We start from the raw sequence: 20,780 nt of genomic DNA on the forward strand, positions 1-20,780 counted from the left end.
ACAAGGTCCTGGTTGATGGCCAATGCCCCCTGGATAGGAAGAAGCGAGTACAAGGTACCAACAACACTTAACACCCCACCTTGTAAAGGTCACTGATGGGTCCAGCAAAGCGTAAGATGAGGGCACTGGCCTGCCAGCATCTCCCCTGACAGAGGGGTGGAGAGCAGGTGTCTGGACACCAGGCGTGAGAAGGCAGCGAGGGAAAGTGTCACCACCCCGGCCGCAGCTTCCTCTGCTCACCTCTTCCAGCCCACATGAGGTGACCCCCTGCCGACAGCATTCCCCATCTCAGCTCCATCTTCTCTCCTGATCCCTTTACCATGGGTCTCTCGGGACACCCTGAGATGCCAAACAAAGCAGCCCGTGGCCTGTGTCTTCAGCAGCAGGTCCAAGGGTTTCCATCACCAGCCACCGGAGACCTCAGAGCCAACCGCATCTGAGGGCCCACTTCCCACTCAGGAGATAAAGCCCAGACAGGGAAGGGAAACCTGCCCGAGAGGTCGGAGCCGACCACGTGGTACCAGATCACATACCAGGACATGTGGTAGCTGACCATGGCCGAGGGCTCAGAGAGCTGTCCCTGTTACAAGGGGTGTACAGGCAGAATCTGCGAGGCCTCTGAACAGGCTGCCAGGAGGTCCCTTCCACCCCAGAAGTCTGGGCTTCGTGTTCCCTAGGCCTTCAGGCATGTGTGAAATCGGGCATGCAGCCACACCCCCTTCTCCATCATCTTCCAATGACTGGTCTAAGTGTGGCCACAGGATCCACCCTTGGCCAATGAGGGAGAAGCAAAAGTTACTGGGTGGGGCTTCCAGGAAAGTTTGCTCAAAGGGCAATCTCAGCTGGCATACCCCTTCTGACCTTTAGCCCACCTTTCTTCTTCCTGCCTGGGACACAGACATGATCAACACGCGTATAGATGACAACACGTAAAGAAGACAAAGCAGGAAAATCAAAGGAACTGGGAGCCCAGATGGCCCTGGACAGAGTACCGCAGCGACTAGCACTGTCACTCCCCAGATGTTCCACCCAGACATCCCCTGGGCATGCCACGTCCTCCGGTTGTCTCCAGGTCAGCCACATCTCAACACAGCCCACACCAATGTTCAGGACACCAACACGTTACTCAGCGAGCCCTTCTCGTGCAATTTAGTGCCAAGCTCTACGATAGGAGTTATAACATCTGACGTGTTTTCTTTTTGTCCTTTATCCTAAGAAACTCCATGTAAATTTGAACTTCTATCATGGCCATGATGAGAGTTAATATACATGAAACACACGCACACAGCCCAGATTCCTGGACCTTTGTACCTTATTTTTAGGCATTTTGTTATAAGCAATATCAAAATCTTCCTAGCAGAGAAAGGGTAAAAATAAGCTCAAAACATGTGTGTGTGTGTGTGTGTGTGTATACATATATATATATATACATATATATATACACATATATATATACACATATATATACATATATATATATATATATATACACACACACAGACCTACACACACACATATATAACAGATGCTAATAAAAGAAAGCAGGCACAGAAATAATATCAGGAAAAAAAGAACCCAAGGCTAAAAATATCAAACACGATAAAAAAAAAAAGCATGTTTTATAAAGGCAAGCTTATCTCCACACCAAGAAGGAATGAGAAACACAAACCTTTATGCATCTAACCAGATAGCTTCAAAATACTTAAAACTAAAATTGACAGAAATACAAGGAGAAAGTGACAAACCACAGTGACGAAGCACTGAAAGAGACACTAACAATCTCCTTCAAAAATAAAGTAGACCTAACAATAATGACAATCAGATGATTATAAGGCAAGGGCACAAGCAGAAATGTCTATAGAGCTAGGCAGCTGAAGTAAATGAGTGAGGTGACCTGATGTGATGATGGTGGGCACTGTGGCGAACCGGACAGAGCACGTGCTCCATTAAAGGCATGAGAATTAACAAAATAATGATCATTTAAAACAGTATAGAAGCACAGGTGTGCAGGCTGATTTAGCCAATAATCACTAGTTTCAACCCTTGAAATGGCTTTGAACAACATAATAAACAAGTTTGACTTAGATTTATATAGAACTTCACGCACAACAAAGAGGTAAGTTCTTTTCAAATATACATGGAACGCTACAAAAAGTAATCATTGAGCTACAAAGAAAAATTATAGTAAATCTTAGAATATAGAAATTATGCTTTAGAAATGTGCCTACAGATAGTGAACACTCAATTAACATTAGCTCTCTTAAACTTTCAGAATGCAATAGCTAACAATTTTCTCAACAACTTGAGGGCTATTATTATTATTATTTATTATTCCTATTATTCCTATCATTATCTTCAACTTTATAGATGGGAAAAGCCCAAGGTCACAGTTAGTAAATGCCCAAGAAAGAATAATACCCAGGCAGTCTGGCTCCAAAGCTTATGCTTATAACCAACTATGCTAACTTTATGTGTGTGTCTCTGTGTGTGCATAAGTTTAAAACACATACACACACTTCAACTAATTCTTGGATTAAAGAAAATACTAATGTGCAAGTTATTTACAAATAAGTGATAATGAGAGACCTATGGGATATAGCCAAAGGGGCATGCAGAGGAACATGTATAGCCTTTGATACATTTAGTTAAGAAACAGAAGCTGTCGGCGTGTGAAGGGCAGAAAAGAAAAATAAAACTAAAGAGTGTAAAATAAGTATTTAATAAATACAAAAGCAAAAACCAGTAAGATAGGTAACCTTACTGTACTATAATAAAACCAAGAGCGGGTTCTTTTGAAAGATCAATATATGTTGGCAACTAATTCAAAATATTTTCAAGCAATGTAAGGGCCAAAGGAAACTTGTGAGCAGCCCAGAGCCTGCACAGGAGCCAACTGCTTCATCCTCTTCTGCACAGCAACCTGCTGGCAGCTGTGACCTGGAAGCGGGGCTAAGGGGCTAGACTGTGACGAGAGACTTCCACTTTTACTTTATGTTTTGTTCAAATATATACTAAGGTAGAGGTGAGAAGTATAATAAACCCCCAAACACAAATAATCCAACTTCAATAATTAACAACCTATGGCCAATCTGATTTCATCTAAACCTCCTTCCCCTGCAATTCAGATAATTTTGAAGCAAATCCCAGACATTTCACCTCATCTCTAAACGTTTCAGTATATATCTCTAAAAGATAAGGGCTCATTTATTATCTATAACCATACTAAAATAATCACACCAAAAACTTAACATTAGTATGTATGTGTGTTTAATTACGGAAGTACTACATGCTACCTGTTAGAAAATTCAATTAAGAAGTTTAAAAGAAGCATAGTAGACCTCATATACCCCAAAACATGCTGAAGGATCACCCAGAGTGTACAAATGGGGACACTGAGGCTGAGACCAGTGAAGGGGTTTGCTCACCGTCTCCCAGCCAGTAAGAGGTGGAGCAGGGATTTGAGCTCGGGCCTCTTGATGACACATCCCAGGCTGGGTCCGCTCTACCGTGGCAGCCTTTTGACCCAACATATAACCAGATTTTGAAAATAATGATAGGATAATTAGTACATCAGGGCAACAAAAGCTCCTTGGCCGTAAGGACATACGCTTACACTCTTACATGTGACAGAGCAGAGACCAACATTTACGGAGGGAATTCTGCATGACAGGCCTGGATAGGTACTTTCACTTCCATTGTTCTGCTCATAGCAGTCCTGGGAAGATACTATGGGCTGAATTATGTCCCCCCAATTCATATGTTGAAGTCCCAACCCCCTACCTCAGAATGGGACCAAATTTGGAGATGGGGGTATTTAAAGTGGTGATTAAGTTAACATGACGTCAGTAGGGTGGCCCTAATCCAGTGTGACTGATGTCCTTGTAAGAGGAGATTAGGACACAGACACCCATAGAGGGACAACCATGTGAAGACCCAGAGAGAAGGTGGCCATCTCTAAGCCAAGGAACGAGGCCTCGGGAGGAACCAAACCTGCCAACACCTTGATCTCAGACTACTGGTCTCCAGAACTGCAAAAAAAATAAAGTTCTATTGTTTAAGCTACCCAGTCCATGGTGCTTTGTTATGGTAGCCTGAGCTTGATACAGAGATAGATGATACACTGTCTATTACACAGATAAGAGAACGGCACATCTTAGAGCTATGAAATGGGCAGCATTTGAACCCAGATGAGAGTCCAAAGCTATGCTCTCTCCACTGCACCAGGCAGCTAAGCACGGAGAGCAGGAAAGGCTCAGCAAGGGGCGTGGACAAACTGATGGTCAGCCAGGAGGGTGAGCAGACCGCACCCCTGCCTCGGCCTCATCGTGGGCAGGTGTACCTCCTGCCCTTACGCTCTGGACTTTGTCACGTGACTTGCTTCAGACAACGGTATGTGGAAGAAATGGCAGCACGGCAGCAGGGTCATGGCATAAGACACCTCACTTGCTTTCACTGCCCTCTTGCACCTCTGCCATCACCAAGAGGAAAACACACAGTGGCTTGGAACAGAGCTGCCCTGTCAGCTTCAGACCAGCAATGAGAAAAACGCTGCCCAGCTGAATGCTCTGGAGCGGTCAAGCCCATCTGAGCCTCAGTCTGTGAACAGTAATAAATGGTCATTGTTTGAAGCTTCTATATTTGTGGGTGATTTGTTACACGTCACTAGCTAACTGATACAGAAGGTCAAAAGAAGCAGTATATAATGAAATAGTAACAAGCACAGACTCTGAAGTCAGACTGCCTGGGTGTAACTCCTGACTCTGACATTAGTTTGCTGTGTAACCTTGGGAAAATTGCTTGACCTCTCTGATCTCCCATAGCCACATCTGTAAAATGGGAATACATGAAAATATCTATCTGATAGGGTTGTTGAGAGGATGAAGTTAATTCAGATGGTATCTGTAGAAAAACAAAACCCCATGAGTGAAAGCTCTATTGTTGTGACAGGGACTAGAGATGAAGCTTGTCCTGGGGTGCTCTGGTCAGCCTGACCAAGACAAGCAGATGACAGACCTTTTGTCTTCTTTCGTTTTAACATCAGTCCCACATCTGCCCTTCCTTACTCATTTGGTGAGGCAGTGAGCTCCCTGTCACTGGAGGGTCAAGCAACGATGCCATCCTGAAAGGGTAGAACCAGAGGACCTTTGAATCCTCTTGACTGTCAGACAACAATCACCGAGGCAGGTCTTCTGCCCTGTGTCCAACCCATGATCCCAGGAAGGTGGACAGTGGTGTAAAGAAGGGAATGCTGGGCTTGAGGGCAGAAGACCTGGGTTCAAGTCCCAGACTCCACTGTGTGACCTTCGGAAGCCACTGGACGTGTCTGCCTCGCTGGCATGACAGAGTTAATCCTAACCATGCCTATTTCACAGGGTTGTTATGTGGATGAGAGATGGTAGTGGATGGGACCCTGCTTTGTGAACTAGATAACAGCAGGGACAAACAATATCCATATCCATAGAGTCCTCTATAGAGATGTCACTCCAGGCACATTGAAGGAAAAGCCCTCCACCTCTGAAGTTATGTCTTTCGCTAGCTTGGGGCGGGCAAGTGCATGGCAGGTATCCTGCCACTGTCCCTTCTATACCCATGGCACACATGACTAATCGATCACAGCACTCTTCCCCACTGGAGCTGCCTCTCAGCTCAGAGTTCCAGTGACCAAGCCAACTGGCTGGACCAGACTGATGAGGCAAAACCTCCGATCCTGGGAGCCAGACCAAGGCCCACTAGCTCCCCTGCCTCCACCTGGTTCCGGGGTTTCCAGGAGATTGTGGGTTCCAGGTGTCAACGGCCCCCACAAGACTCCCTTGGACTAGCTGAGCCTGGGATGAGGATGGGTTTTCACAGCTGTGGACACCAGCCCTCTAACCCCACATGACCTGGTCCAGGCCACATCAAGATTGCTAAGAGAATGTTCTAAAATAGTTAAGAACATCCAAAAAATGTCTTCAACATTGCTGAGCACTGCTGAAATTGCAGTGAGACTAGAAGCCCTGCACCATATGCTGTTGTTTACAAGACAACACACAACACTCCCAGGTGCTCGTGCCCTCTGACCTGGGAATCCCACCACCACAGCAAACCCTTAAGTAATAACCCAGCAGAATCTACATGCGCGCGCACACACACACACACACACACACACATTCAATAAAGCACTACCTATAATTGGCAAAAAAAAAAAAGGAAAGACACATTAAAACACTATAAATAGAGAAGTGGTTAAATAGATGATCATACATTCATTTAGTGGATATGGAGCTGTGAAAATATATTTCCCTTAAGACTGCAGAAACACAAGGTAATGTTTGATATAAACTTAAAGGGAAAAAGACTCTGAAACGCCTAGACTCCATGGGGGCCCTACCAACACCTATATCCACTCCTTCCTCACCTTCAGGACCCATTTGGCTTGAAAAGCAACATGCTACATTTTCCCAGACTTCCTTGCAGATAGGGTTGGCCATAAGACAAAGTTCTGGCCGATGACGGGTAAGCAGAAGTCCTTAGGTGGACCATACAGGCAAGCTGTTTAGAAAGGAGCAGGCTCAGCTGATACATGCCTTTGTCTTTTGTTCTTTTTTCCTGCCAGGAAAGGATGCCGGATGTGATGCTGGAGTTAGGGTAGCCATCTTGGAACCATGAGGCACCAGCCTGAGAACTAAAGCCAAGCTAAGACGGCTGAGCAGAGAGATAGAAGGAGCCCAAGTCTCTGAAGGCATCGTGGAGTCACCTGTCAGCCCATCTACCTGCCCCAGACTCCGTCACTGCTGTTTGGCGCGGTCACTGTTACCCGGCTTCTCTGCTCCAGGCAGCTGAGCGTAGTCCCTTACAGATACATCCTGATGAAAGGATAAAAACAGGGAGCACAGTTGGGCAACGAGGAGAGTGGGAACATGAAAAGCTAAAGCCACTCCTGCACGTGACCGCGAGACCACAGGGGAGCGGTGGGGACTGTTCTCCCCTCTTTATAAACCGACCTCTGCCACAGCTCACTACTTCCCCTTTTCTGTGATGTAGGAGCTACTTTGTGAACCAACACACACTGGGCATCCACTTCGTCAGCGTTCGAATCCCTCTGGCCTAAACACTTGTCCCAAATAGATGCCAGACCAATTGTGCCAACTGCCAGGGCCCCTCAGCACTCAGGACGCAGTCAAAGAGGTCTTTATCTCCCCGGAAATGGCGCTCACACTGGGAAACCCTTCAGTACGACCAGACTCAAAGGGAACATTCCCCCGCCTCCTGCAGCAGCCCTGGGCGAGGCCCTTTCCTGGGGCGCAGATGAGACTCGTGGTTAGAGCCCAGCCAGGCCAGCCCTGCATCACGAGCAGTCATTTGCCACCAGAGTCCAAGAGGGAAAAGGCCCCGACACTGCAGGTGCAGCCCGTGGGACACCGAGCTGCCTCCAGACGTACCTGGGGCCTCGCCGCTGGGCTGGAGCAGGAACCAGACCCTCCCTGCTCCCTGCCACACAGCAACGCTGCCTAGAGCTTCTGCGTGAGGTGGGGAAGCCAAGCGCCCTCCTACAGTTCCGCCCAACACCTCCAAGCTCACCCCACCCGCCCAGAGTGAGCGAGCTCGCCTCAGCCCCACCTGGGCTCCCACCCCCATCCACATGGGACAGTGCCTGAAAGCTCAACGCCAGAGTCACCTCCCTCCCGACATGTGGCTGTGAGGCCTCCTCTGGGCAGGAGGAGGGGGCAGGGAGAGGGAAGGAACCCACCTCCCAGGCACTGACTGCGCACACGCACACACACTGCTCGGCCCCCTCTGGCCATGATTCGGAAGGTGGCTTTTCCTCCCAGTCTGCAGAAGAGGCTCCGGGAAGGGAAGTCACCAGGCCAGGGGACATTTTGCACTTTGGGGGATATCTGGCAAAGTCTAGAGACATTTTTATTTGTCACTACTGGGTGGGGGAGGGGAGTTGCCACTGGCAACCAGAGGATGGAGACCAGGGATGCTGCTCGGTGTCCTACCATGCACAGGACGGTCCCCACTGCAAAGAGGTATCCAGCCCCAAATGTCAATGGTGCACGGGGAGAACCCTGCCCCAGCCCAAGGTCACCCAGTGACCAGAGCCAGGGCCCTGCGTACAGCCCGCGCTCTTTGCAGCCCTCATGCCAGCATCCTCACTGTGGGTCATGAGCAATCACGGTCTCCTGCCCAAGGAAGTGGGGACACTGCCAGTGGGCACCACGGAAGTACCTAATGGAATCCCCAAGAGTCAGCAGGGAGATCCTCACCAAGCTCCCCTGTGCACGAAGACCACGGCTCGAAGGTGTGGGAGAGGGACAGCAAGGGGGGCAGGCGTGCACACGGGGAGGGTCCAGGAAGCAGCTGTGCCCAGCCTGGACGCCTCAGGGCTGCAGCTCCCAAAGTGGCTGCCGGCACCAGGCTCTGCCCCTCACCCCCAGCAGGCCTCACCCACCCCTGAAACTCACAGCACCCAGATGTGTGCCACCCTGCACGCCTCCAACAAATGGCCAACAGGGACCAAAGACACCACTGCCGCGTGCTTCTCATTTACTGACATCTTGGTCCTTGAGTGTAACATCTTGTTCCTGACGGGCCATCAGGCAGTCAATCACCAAACACCTTCTGGGGCCCAGTATGTGCCAGGTGCTCGGGACACTGGGATAAAAGGCCTGACCACAGCCCTCAAGCGCCTTTCATGTGAGCAGATCTAGCACAGTGCAGGCCCCTGCTGTCACCTACTGACCAACGTCCAGAGGACAGACACGAGTACAGTCTCAGCATCTTGTCAGTGCACAGGCCAGGCTGGGTGGAGGGGGCAGCACGGGCAAGGTCCCAGGTGGGAACTGCCCGGCAGTGGTGTCCCAGGGGGCGTGGGGAGAGGTGGAGGGAAGTTTGGGGGCCCACAGGGCGGGAGGGGCAGGCAGGGCGCAGCAGGGCGGAGGGCTGGGTGCCATGACAACACACTGAACGCCTCAGCCCCGGGCAAAGGCCTGGTGATGCTGCTCGCTGGGATGTACCTCATGTCTGGCAGGGCTGGTGACAGCCCAAGGCTGTTTCACAGGTGGGTGTCTCTTCCCGCCAGGTGCCTGACTCACACGAGCCCATCACTAGCGGTGGCCTTGGGGACCGAAATCACACATCTAAGGCGTGGGAGTGAGAAGCTCCCCATTTGGCAAGACGGGTCCCTAACCTGCTGTCCTCCCTTAAACCCAACAGCTGAAGTTCAAAAGGCCAGGCCTCTGCCCTGCACCTGCCCAGTGGCCCCGAGGCTCATCCGAGCGGGAAGATGGCCCCAAACCACTCAGTTCAAAGTCCCCCCAGCTCTCAGGGCCGGGCGCGCACCTCAGCCTCCGGCAAGTGCCCTGAGCGGCCCTGGGGACTCAGTTGCCCCCTGTGGAGGCTGTGGCACAAACACACGCCCGGGGCACCCTGCAGGAGGCGTGGTGGGCCTGGCTCTGACCCGAGAAATTGGGGGTGCAGGGGTGTCAGTGGCAGAGGAAGATGGTGGGCTTCAGAAAGGTCACCGTGGCTGCAGGGTGGAAGGCGGCCTCCCGGAAAGCCATATTCTCCCAACAGGCCTGGGTTGAGAAAACCTACTGCCCGGGGTTGGACCCCACGGCCCCAGAGGCCCCCGAGGCCCCCAGCCTGGCATCCCACCACGGGAGCCTCCTTCCGCTGGATGCCAGAAGCTTTTCCATCTCTGGGGTTGCTCTCTGAGTACAGAGCGGGCATGGGACAGCCCCCACAATGAGGGTCAGGGCCACAGCACCCAGCAGGGGCGGGGGCTGGAGACAGGCAGGGGATGGGATGTCCCCCAGGGGTGGGCGGGAGAGCAGGGCTGGGAAGCTGCAAATGACGACTCTCCAATTTGCCAAGAGCCGGCGGAGTGCAAGGAGGTGCGAGGCACCTGGTAACCGCTGTCAACACAGCAAAGCCCCGGGGCTGTGACAGGAGGCCTTTCACGGTCGTTCTGGCACGTTCTCTGATGCTCGAGAACCACCAAGCTCTATGTCCCCATTTCACAGATGAGAAAGCCCCAGGCTAAAGGGATGTGCCTAGGATCAGGCCTCCAGGACAGGCAGACGTGAGCAGTCCTGCCCACGGTTACGAGACTCCTGGTGATCTGCCTGCCACCCCTGGCCCCCAGTCCCTTGGACTCAGGCTCTGGAGGCAAGCGGTGCCATGACCCGCTCCTGCAGATGGAAGACCAAGGCCAGAGGTAGGGCCTGGCCCTGGCCCCCTCCACCCTCCATACGCCCAGCCCACCACACCCCTTGCCACCCAAGGGCACCTGCACCCTCATGCCAGCCACAGCTCATCCGCCTCTGGTCTGGCCCCATCCTTCACTTCATTGCCACCCAGGGCTCCTCCCAGGGCTGGGGACACGAAGAGGGTGAGGGCAGTTCAGGGCAAGCCCACCGCACGGGGCAGCCCTGCCTTTGAGCAGCTGTTTCCCGGCCAGGCCCGTCAGGACCCCAGGAAGGAGCATGGTGGTGGAGGTGGCTGAGGGCAGCAGCCGGTCATCAGCTGGGGACCCCCTGCTTCTCCCGGGCCCAGGGGCAGACATCTCACAGTGTCCTGGCAAGCCGGGCCAACGCACTCACAGACGCTCCTAAACTTTCTCATCTTCCCCTGCTGCAAATTTTTCCATCAACCATCCCTTCTTCTCCGGGTCCACAGCACATAGTTGTTTTGCGATCCGAGATCAACGTCAGGGCCTGGATTCACCCCAGTCCAAGACAGAGAATAAGAGAAGTTCACATGAGCCAGAAGCTCAAAACATGTCAATGCAGGGAGGGGGCTGCCCAGAAATGCTGGGGTGCTGACTGGGAGCATGAACAGAAGTACAGTGCAGAGTAGGGGAGGTAAGAAAATCCTCCGCTCTCCCTGCGTGACCAGACCCGACCTGGAGGGCACACGTGTGCACCAGAGCTGCTCAGAGGACAGCGGCTGGCTTACAAAGGCGTTATCAAAAGAAACTCAGGGGCCCTGGGGCCATCTCCAAATTCCCAAGACTGTTACGGGACAGGAAGTGAACCAAGCTCTACTCAGCCCCTCTGTTGGAGAACTGTAAGCCACAGGGTGGGTGCCTTCAGCTTAAAAGGGAGAACCTTCTACAGACGGAGGTCCCAGAGTTGGGACAGGCAGAAGGGAACTTTGAACAAAATCCCTTAAGGAAATGAACACCAGACCCCGCCCCCACTGCCCACCCACGGGTGGCCTGGAGGAGGATATCCCCGGGGTGGAGGGGAAGACCCTCAACCAGACTCTCACGTCCCAGATTCCACTGCCCATGGACTCTTTTTTTTTTTGGCTGCATTGGGTCTTCATTGCGGTGCGCAGGCTTCTCATTGTGGTGGCTTCTCTTGTTGTGGAGCATGGGCTCTAGGCGCACAGGCTTCAGTAGTTGTGGCTTGCAGGCTCAGCAGTCGTGACTCGTAGGCTCTAGAGCGCAGGCTCAGTAGTTGCGGCACACGGGCTTAGTTGCTCCACAGCATATGGGATCTTCCCGGACCAGGCATCGAACCTGAATCCCCTGCATTGGCAGGCGGATTCTTAACCACTGTGCCACCGGGGAATTCCAGGGTCCTTGCCTCCTAACTCCCTCCCAGAGCACTGCCAAGACCAGGCGTTACATTCATCTCCTCCGGCATGTTCCCTGGTCCTCTGGCGCGGCTGGTGTGAAGACAGTGCGGGGCTGCTCTGTGTTCTGACTCACAGGGGCAGGTGCCCGGGGCTGCCCACCTGTCCATCCTAGCTCCCCAAGCCCCTCCCACCCTGGACCACTCCACACACATCCCACTCCAGACTTAGCTACACTCTGTGTGCTGAGTTCCCTCTCCTTTCCTGGGCCTGGGCTCCCGAGTTCCACTTTCTAAATGGAGACCTTCTGGCCCCTCCTCAGGTGACCACCATAGAGACTGGCCAGCCCTTTAAGAGAAGACCCCCCCCCAAGTACACACACCCCCTTCCACATGGAAGCCCACAGGTCAGAACTTCATACAATAACCTCAACAACGTTCATCTAAGCACACACACTTCATCACGTGTGAAGTAATGAGCTCCCTGTCACTAGAGGCATTCAAGAAAAGGCTGGCTGATGAGACAGGATCACGGGTGCTGGTAATGTTCTGTTTCTTGATCTGAGTGCTGGTTGCACAGCAGGGTTTGCTTATCGGAATCACTGAGCAATACACTTGTGACACATGCGCTTCTCCATACGAACATTCTACTTTCTTAAAAATTAGAAGTGACTGGGATCGGCTGGCCATTTGGCAGGAAGGAGATGAGGCTGGAACAACTTGAAGATTCCCTGCCATCGAGGCATTAACACTCATTGAGCCCTGCTGGGGTGCCGTGCACCCACCCTAACCCGCCCATGGGAGGAACTGGGTAACATCCCACTGACGGAGGGAAGACGAACGATGCACGGAGCTGAGTGAGCGCGTGAGTGAGTGAACGACAGCACGTAGGGAGGAACGGACGGACGCGGGGATGTGTGGAGCCTGACACACAGGTGCAGGGAGGGCTGGCCGAGGGGCAGTGTGGGGGATGGGCGGGTGCAGGTGCGAACGCAGGTCCACAGGGGAAGAGATGTCCACGGAAGCCTGGCCCACCTCCTGCTCTGACCTCCCCGGACTTAGCAGATGAAAGTCCAGGCCGTCCAGAAAGAGCAGGTGAAGGCAACAGGTGTCTGCACACGGGGTCTCGTGTGATCCCTGCCATCTCAGAGCCCTCAGCGTGGTGTCTCATATGCCTCTCAGGTCACCCCGAGTCAAAGAACCCACCCCTTTGCCTCCCCCAGGACACCTATAAATAGGCTGTGCTTGCTGGAGGGCCAGGGCCACGTCGAGCAAGGCCAGGCCCGGGCAGGCCTGGGAGGAGCTGAACACGGCACCCTGTGCTTGGGCACCCGACCAGCTGCCATACTGAAAGTCACAAGGACACCCCAGCCCTCCCGTCCAGCCCACGGTGTGCTGGGTGGCCGGGTCCTTCACCTGGGCCTGGCTGAGCAGGTTTCCTGAAGCGTGAAGGTAAAGGGAGAAGCAGAAAGACACAGATGGAACATTCCACAGGCCCATCCCTGGCTCCTGGGTGGAATCCATCCTTGGAGCCTGCGGTAAGGAGATCCCGACTGCAGAGTTCCAGGCCCTCGGCCTCAGTGGGCACTGCCTCCTCTGGGTCTCAGTTTCCCCATCTGTAAACTGGGGCAACACCTCCTCCCGCCTCGGGGGTGACGTGAGTGCGTGTGCGTAGAAGTGGTGCTTCCATCCTCGGTCCTTCTGGAGGCGACCCCTCTGTGCGGGGCTCTGTGCGGGCCCCGCCGGTGCCAGGAGGAGACACAGTTCCTCCAGGGGCAGAATGAATGGCACCGACAATGCAGGAGCTGGGGGAGGTGCGGAGGGCAGGGGCACAGCTTGGGGGCAGTGAGGGGCAGAGGGTAAGCCGTGCCGTCCTGGAGGGCGAGGGCCCACCAGGACCCCCCGGCCCAGCCCCTGGGCTGTCTGCCGGCGGCTCGGGAAGGGTTAACTGAGTTTAGCTGTCCCCACGCTTCACGCTGGACTGCACCCAACTGTTTGGGTTTCCAGCTCCCCTCCTGCCTCAAGGCCAGGCCTTATCTTGTCATCTAGACGGTCCCCAGAGCCTCCAAGGCAGCACAGGCCAGGCAGGGGCTGGCACGCAGCGAGAGTGTAAACCATGGATCGAAACCTGCGCCCCAGAGCGCGAGAAGAGGACATGGGAGACGCTTTCCACTTGGTGAGAAGTCTGTTCAAGGTCCTGCGGATGAGCGAGAAAAGGGGGTGCCCCACGGCATTCTGGGGCGAGGGACCTTGAGCAGGGAGCCCGCATGAGCGCAGAACCTTCTGGGACTGTGCCCCACCCCCTGCCAGGGACCCACCTCCTGAGCCGGTGCCCTCGAGCAGCCACCCCGCCTTCAGCCGGGCCCAAAGGGCCTGACGTCAGTCTGTTCCTCCTCCAAACAGCAGCAAAAACAGAACGCAGGGCCCTTTTTTCCCTCCTTCCCCTGCGAGGCCCAGTTTTTAAATCGTCTTCTTAGATCCTCCAAATGAGATCTGAATTCTAAGCACAGTTTCCTCTTTAATGATCCTGAAGGTGGTAACTACTTAGAACACAGATGTTCGAGTCGAAAGAGAAGTGTCTGGAGATTCCCGCTGTTGTCAGAAGTAGTCGCTGATGGCGGGACACAATTTTGGCCTCAAGCGCCTCCTGTAGGAAGAGCCCCAGCGTGCTGGGGGTTCCTTCCCACCCAGGCCTCAGCCCTGAGCAGAGCAATTCAGAGCAGGCGCTCTAGAGCCCCTGGCCGCCGGGACTCCTGACTGCCACCACTCCTACCAGCAGCTCAGGAAGGCAGGTGGGAGGGTTTCCAACCCGCCTGCTAATCAGATGGGCACGGCAGGGGATGCAGAAGGAGTTTTCATCTTGAACATGATGGAGAGTTCCGAAGGCCTCGGGCTCGCCAAATTTAGAACGCAACAATACCATCTCCTGGGCAGCAGCTACAAGTGGCACAGACATCAGAAGCAGCGAGCGGGGACGGATGGCACCCAGAACTGGAGCAGCGATGGGAGTTCATCTGCCTTCTTGGAGCCCGTGGGACCTGTGCTCGTCCCTCCTTAGGACAAAGGTGCCTGTGCCTGGGCTCCCGGGAGAGCTGGGCGGCGGTCAGTGTGAGAGCCCAACGAAGCCTCTGATGAAAACGGCGGCCACAGATCCAAGGCAAAGTGCTAATTATATATGTTCTTAAAATCCCGTTCACTGAGTGCGCTACTAACTGCATCCGGGAAGCAGAGGAGGGAGTGAGGGCGGCTCCTGCCCCACCTGGGAGACTTGAGCTCAAAGTTGAAGCACGCATGCTCAAGAAACCACTCAAGGTTAGATTAAAAAGAAGAACGCCCCTGAAGGTGCACCTGACTCATTAATATCACTGTCCAATAGGAGCCGGTTCCTTGGAGGGCCTGGCTTGGGGCTGGGTTTTGGTCTAGGCCTAGGAGCACCTTAATTTGCATTTATATTAAAAAAGAAGAAAACACACAGAATTAACTAGACAGGTGCTTGGTTTCCCGTAAATTTGAGTTCCTCAGAGCTAAACAGCTTCCTAGGGCAGAGTCAGGCTCAGCTGATGTCAAAATTCATGGATTCTCACCTACGAAGTGCACTCAGCACTGGACCAGGCGGCTGCAGGCACGAGGGATCCCACTGGCCCTTCAGAGTCACCCTGGTGGGAGGTTACAGTGTCACGCCCCTTCTACAGGTGGGGAAACAGGCTGGGAGTCAGCACACCACTCTCCGCTTCACAGTCTTCCCGTCTCACAGGACTCAGGTTCCAAGCCCGGTCAGCGGGCTCCAGGTTCAGCATCCTTCCACCGCAGGGCAGCTGAGTTAGGACAGTCTTTTCTTCCTAGCCTTACACCTATATTGCACCCTTTCTTTCTGGAAAATCAGTTGGCAACTCAACAAAAGTGAGGAATAAGTCAGCACAGGCATCAGCTGCCCCTCCACACGCTCCACCTGGCCACCCTGCCTTGACCCTTTCTCTTTGGAGCCCTAACCGTTAGACGCATATGCCCAGAACTGCCCATCAGAATCAATAAACGCAATCGACAAGAACCTTATCAGATAAATGGAACATCTCTAGGTTTGATTTTAACTCCAACCGTCTCTTCAATGTTGCAGTTCAACTCTTGGGACCAGCCAAAGGTTTCCTGTGCTCGTTTCACTACTGGTGGCCAGCATGCTCGCAGATTTCATCTGATTTGGGTCTACATCACTCAAGGTCCTTTAGGGAATGATGAGCTCTTCCCCTCCCCAGGGGGGGTCAGTTTTGGGGGCATATCCCCGGCTCTCTGGCTCTCCCGCAAGCAGGTCCCTGCCCCGCAGGATGGACGCCCTGTGTGTGTGTGTCACTGCCACAGCTCACACTGGAAGTGTAAAGAACAGAAACGACGGTTATGACTGGCTGGCCCTTTCATGAGCTGGAAGCACAGGGTGGGAAAGGAAGGACTTTACTGTGTTTTGGCCCCTGGGCCAAGGGCGTGTGGCAAAAGGAGTAAAGCTGGTTCCGCAGACAGCAGAAGGACAATTTCCTCCCGAAAACGTAAAGACCTACACCAATGAATTAAACATTTCAGACAAGATGACTCTCTAAACACTCTTTTCAACCAAGAAGGAAAGACAAGCCGTCCTGTGCCGGCGCTTCCTGTTGCATATGGCACTGAGAAATCCTGTTTCTTCAGCACGCAGAGCTTTCCAGAGAAAGAAAAATATCAAGGGGAAAATCAGAGAAGGAGGTCCAGAGAAGTCAGGCAGGAGGGACGGAGAGAAGGATGGGGAAGACGAGGCCTCTTCTCAGGGCACAGGGACACGAAGAACTGGAGGGGAGCAAACTAGAGGTGGCCCCGAGCCAATATAGTGGCCCTGACAGGTCCAAGGAGGTGGCTATGAGAGGCCGGGTGCTGCGCTGGGACAAGGTGCACACCACAGAGACACCACCCTGCCTCCTGCGGCGTGGGGAGGGCAGCCCCAAATCCACTGGGATGAAGCGACCTGCTCTATTTCCCACAGGTCTCCAAGGGTGATGGACGCAAGTTGCCTGAACCCCTTGGCCTCAGTGGGGGTCCTGCCCTAGGTGCCCACCAGAGGCTGCTTCCCGGCAGAACCTTTGGGCTCAGACCCACAGGAATCCCCAGGGTGTACCGACTGGACTCTCTCCCTGGACCGGAGTTGAACTTCCCCGGCTTCTGGGCAATACGCACACGTGCCTTACCCACCCACCGGCACAGCCTGGGGGTGGGCTGGTCCTGCCCGCCTCCACGGGCTCTCCACCGCGCTCCTAGAGCCTCTCACCAGGCTGCCACCGCCCCGCCCCCCCCCATCACCAAAGAGCAAACCCTCTCCTCCCAGGGGCCTGGCACGACCAGGTTCCAGCATGGAAGAAGAGGAGCCAGGAGGCAGGAGAACTGAAACCTGGGCTCGGAGAAGGCTGGAGGCTGGCGAGGGTCAGCGCCTGCCTCGCTCCGAGAGCCGTCCGCGGCCACCTGAGTCGGTCTCCGCGCCGCAGGTGCCAGGCCAGCCCTCTCCAACTCCCGGAGAGGTAGTAAGTGTAAGGCTTGGAGGCCCGCGCAGCCCAGCCCGCGCCGGGGCGGTGGGTGGGTGGGTGTCTGCTGTGGGATTATTCTTAGCGCTCCACTCTCTTCGCAAAAGTGGCGCCTCCGCCCTCCAGGCTCCGGCACGCTCGCTCCGGGCTCGCACGCCCGGCCCAGACACCGGCGCGGAGGAGGGCACCGGGTGGGGTCCGCGAGGGGTGAGACGGCGCGGAGGCGCAGGAGAGGCGGGGGCTCCCGGAGAGGAGGGGGCGCTGCGGGAGGGGCCCCGGCGACAGGCTGCGTTTAACCCTCGGCGCCCCGCACCCAGCCCTGCGCCGCGCGCTCAGCCGCCTCCCCGGACTCCTCCCGGGACGCGGGGAGCCGGGCGGCGGCGCGCCCAGCCCTTACCTATGGTGGTGATGACCGTGATGGCAAAGTAGAAGGAGCCGGCGAATTTCCACTGGACGCCAGCGCGGTGTGGCTCCGACTGCAGGATCACCAGCTCCAGCTGCCGGTAGTCCTCGCTGCTGATGTTGTACTTGCCCTTGATCCGGATCTCCTCCGCTTTGAGTTTTTCCTCCTCGCGCATCTCGTGGTCCGACTCGAGGGCGTCGAAGACGGCGGCGCCCACCAGCAGGTAGGTGAAGGTGCAGACGATGAGGGACAGAGTCCGCACGTTCTGCCTCTTCATGGCCGCCAGCAAGGAGCCGGCGCGGGGGGCATGTCCCGCAGGCTCGCAGCCGCGCGCGTCCCACTGCAGCGCCCGGCGGCCGCCGCCGCCTCCTCCGCCGCCGCCGCCGCCGCCGCCTCCAAGTTGTAAGCGGCGGCGGCAGCAGCAGCAGCAGCAGCAGCAGCGGGGAGGCGGGGGGCGGGGAGGCTGGGGGGGCCCCCCTCCGCCGGGGCCGCCACAGCCGCCGCCACCGCGAGGCGGCTGGCGGGGCAGGGGCGGCGCGGGCCCGAGCTCGGGAGAGAAGGCGGACAGGCACAGGAGGCTGCTCGAGCGCCGGGGCCAGGCGTCCGGGAGCCCCGACACCCTGCGCCAGACCCGGCCGAAACAGCCCGCCCCACTGCGCAGGGCCATGCACGGCGGCCCCGCCGGGCACCGCGCGGGCCTCGCTGCCCTCCGCACCCCGCCCCCAGCTCCCGCCGGAAAAGCAGGGGCGGGAGCGGGAGCCGGAGCGCGGCCGCCGGGGCCCGCGCCCCTCCGGGTCCGGCTCCGAGGAGGCGGCGCCCAGCTAGGAGACCACAGGTCCGCACGCGCCCCGCGGGACCTCCTGCCCCTTTTACCCCTCCGCGTTCCCCTTCGAGGAGGGTGAAAAAGTTTGCGAAGTGGCGGCGTCTCCGGAGTCCCCAGCGAGCGGGGAGGGGGCCGAGCAGGTGCAGCGGTTGGGGCGGCCGGGTGCCCGAAGGTCCGAGCGCGCTGCGTCCACCCGGGCGAGCCGGGACGCGGCAGGGTCCCAGCCAGGCGTCGGCCGGTCCACGAAGTTTGCTCGGCTCAGCCCCCGAGGCGCGGGAGCGGGACGCGGCCCCCGGGTGGCAGGGCCCGCGGCGGAGCGGCCTCGGGGGCGGCCGGGGAACGGCGCGGCGGCGGTCGCCCAGCCCGCTCCTCCGGGGGCGGCGGGCGCGGCGGAGGCGGCGGCGGGAGGGGTCCCGCGGGCCTCGCGGAGATGCGGGGTGGGCGCGGGCGCATGAGCCGCGCGGGGGTCGGGGCCCTCCGGCGTCCGGGCGTCCGGGGAGGCGGCCGCAGCGCCGCTCTGCCTGGAGCGCTGCGTGCGTGCGCGCCGGAGGGAGCCCGTGTGTGTGTGCGTGTGTCTGTGCGTATGTGTGCCTGCGTGTGTGTGTGTGTATATGTGTGTGTGTGTATATGCGCGCGCGTGCGCGCGCGGGTGTGTGCGCGCGGGCGGGCGTATGTGTTTGTGTGTGCGCGCGCGGGCGCGCGCCCGCGCGCGGCAGCCCCGCTCCAGCGGGAGGGCCACGGGGGGCGGGGGCCGGGCTAAACCGAGGCCCGGCCTCCCTCCCTCCCTCCCTCCTTCCCTCCCTCCCGCAGCCTCCCGGGCGCGCCACCTCCCGCCTGGTCACCAGCCAGCTGGCGAGGCTGCCGCGGCGGCTCTCGCTGCAGACCGAACGCGGCGCAGGGCGCACGCGAAGGGAGCTCGGGAGGGGCGGCCGGTGCAGCCGGGGAGGGGGCGGAGGCGGGCCGAGGACTGGGTGTCGCCCGAGAGGGGGCGGGGGGCGGAGCCACCAGCAGGTTTTGGCGGGGGATGGGAGGATAAATGAGGCTGCTTGGGCCGTTCTAGGCCAGCTCCCCGAGAGCACATGCAACCACGAGAGGCGGAGAGTTTGAGGGACCCGGGGTTAGGAGAAGAAACGGGATGCAGCCCAGCCGGAGAAAGCAGACAGGCAGCTTAAGGGAGAGGGGAAATCCGGCGGAGGGTGGGAGCACGAGGGGAGGGTCGGTGGGCTCCCGGGAGCGCGGCGGCGCACGCGGCTCCCCCAGGGTCAGCCACCTGGCCCGGGCGCGGGTGCGTGTCACTGGCCTGGGGCACCTCCTCGTCGCGTGCTGGGGTCCCAAGGGCCGCGTCAGACCCGGAGAGCATCGCCGGCCGGTTGGCCCAGCACCGGCCGACCTGAGCCATTCCCAGGGAGAGCGCTGAGGATGGCAGGAACCGCCACTCTTGGGATCGGGGCCGCTGGGGAGGACGCCGCATTCCCCTTTCCCTGTCTGCTTCCTGTTGCTTTTCCGAGAAACACTCCTTGGTTCCCCGAGGTTGGGCGCGGGGTGCACCCAGAACTCAACCCTGACCCTCCCCCCTGCTCCCCGCACCGCGCGACGGCGCCTCTCGGGACCAGCCTGGGGAGGAAACCCGAGGCTCGGCCTGGGCGTAGCTATTCCCTGAGTCCAGAGAGGGGTCCTCGCTCGGCTTTACCCCCTTTCTATTTCAGCCTCCTTTGCCCTCTTCCCCCCATCTCCCTTCAGGTCGTCGAGGGGGTTTCCCTCAACCATCGGCCCCTTTAATTGCCTCTTGAGCAATGGAGCACGAAAGGGGCAAGCGCAAGTGGCGGAGACCCCCGGTCTCCACTTCCCTGGGTCAGAAGATCTCCCTTGGACCCCAGCCAAGAAAGAGATGGAGACTTGGGGAAAGGGGCGCCCCACCCCCCCGCGGCGGCGGGCTGAAAAACGGGGCAGAGGCTAGCCATGGACTACGGGGGGGGGGTAGGCCAGGGAATTATATTCAACCCTCGCGCAGCTCGCTCCGGGAGCCCTGACCCCTCTGGGTCGCCCCCTCGGGCCGTGCTTGGGCTCCCCGCCCACAGGACTCTGTCTGGGTCGAGCGAGTCTAGGGACCCACGGAGGCTCCCCGGCGGGGATGCTCTCCATCACATTTTGGGGACTCGCGGGTGCTTGCGCCCCGGGCGCACCAGGGAAGGGGGCCCCCGCTGTGGGCGACGTCTGGGCCGCCCGGTCTCCACTGGGTCTGAGCTCGCCCGCGGGGGCGGGGAGCCCCACCCCTAGCAGGCGCTCTCCCCAGAATTCATTTTGGAAACCAAGGCCCCCGCGCTCGGCGAATGAGCCTGGCCGCCCGGTGAGTCACCGCGAGCGGGCGACAAGGATTCCCAGCAGCTGGTAATTAATTGCGCCGTGGCTCGGCCCACGACGGAACCCCAGTCGGGCCTCCCGCCGCCCTGCAGCGG

The 20,780-nt window shown here is 57.2% G+C and overlaps 1 protein-coding gene across 1 annotated transcript in view; it reads right to left on the reverse strand.

Annotated features, from left to right (window-relative positions):
• KCNK9 (potassium two pore domain channel subfamily K member 9) overlaps window positions 1–17,778 on the reverse strand; it is a gene marked incomplete at both ends in the record, with an annotated part of 86,475 nt that extends 68,697 nt beyond the window's left edge. The window contains one exon of the mRNA XM_081258702.1: window positions 17,496–17,778. Coding sequence (XP_081114828.1) covers window positions 17,496–17,778 — 283 coding nt within the window. The remainder of the gene's footprint in view (window positions 1–17,495) is intronic.
• Between the last annotated feature and the right edge of the window lie 3,002 nt (window positions 17,779–20,780).

Source organism: Mesoplodon bidens (genome assembly GCF_964165515.1).
Source record: "Mesoplodon bidens genome assembly, chromosome: 16".
Classification (NCBI taxonomy): domain Eukaryota; kingdom Metazoa; phylum Chordata; class Mammalia; order Artiodactyla; family Ziphiidae; genus Mesoplodon; species Mesoplodon bidens.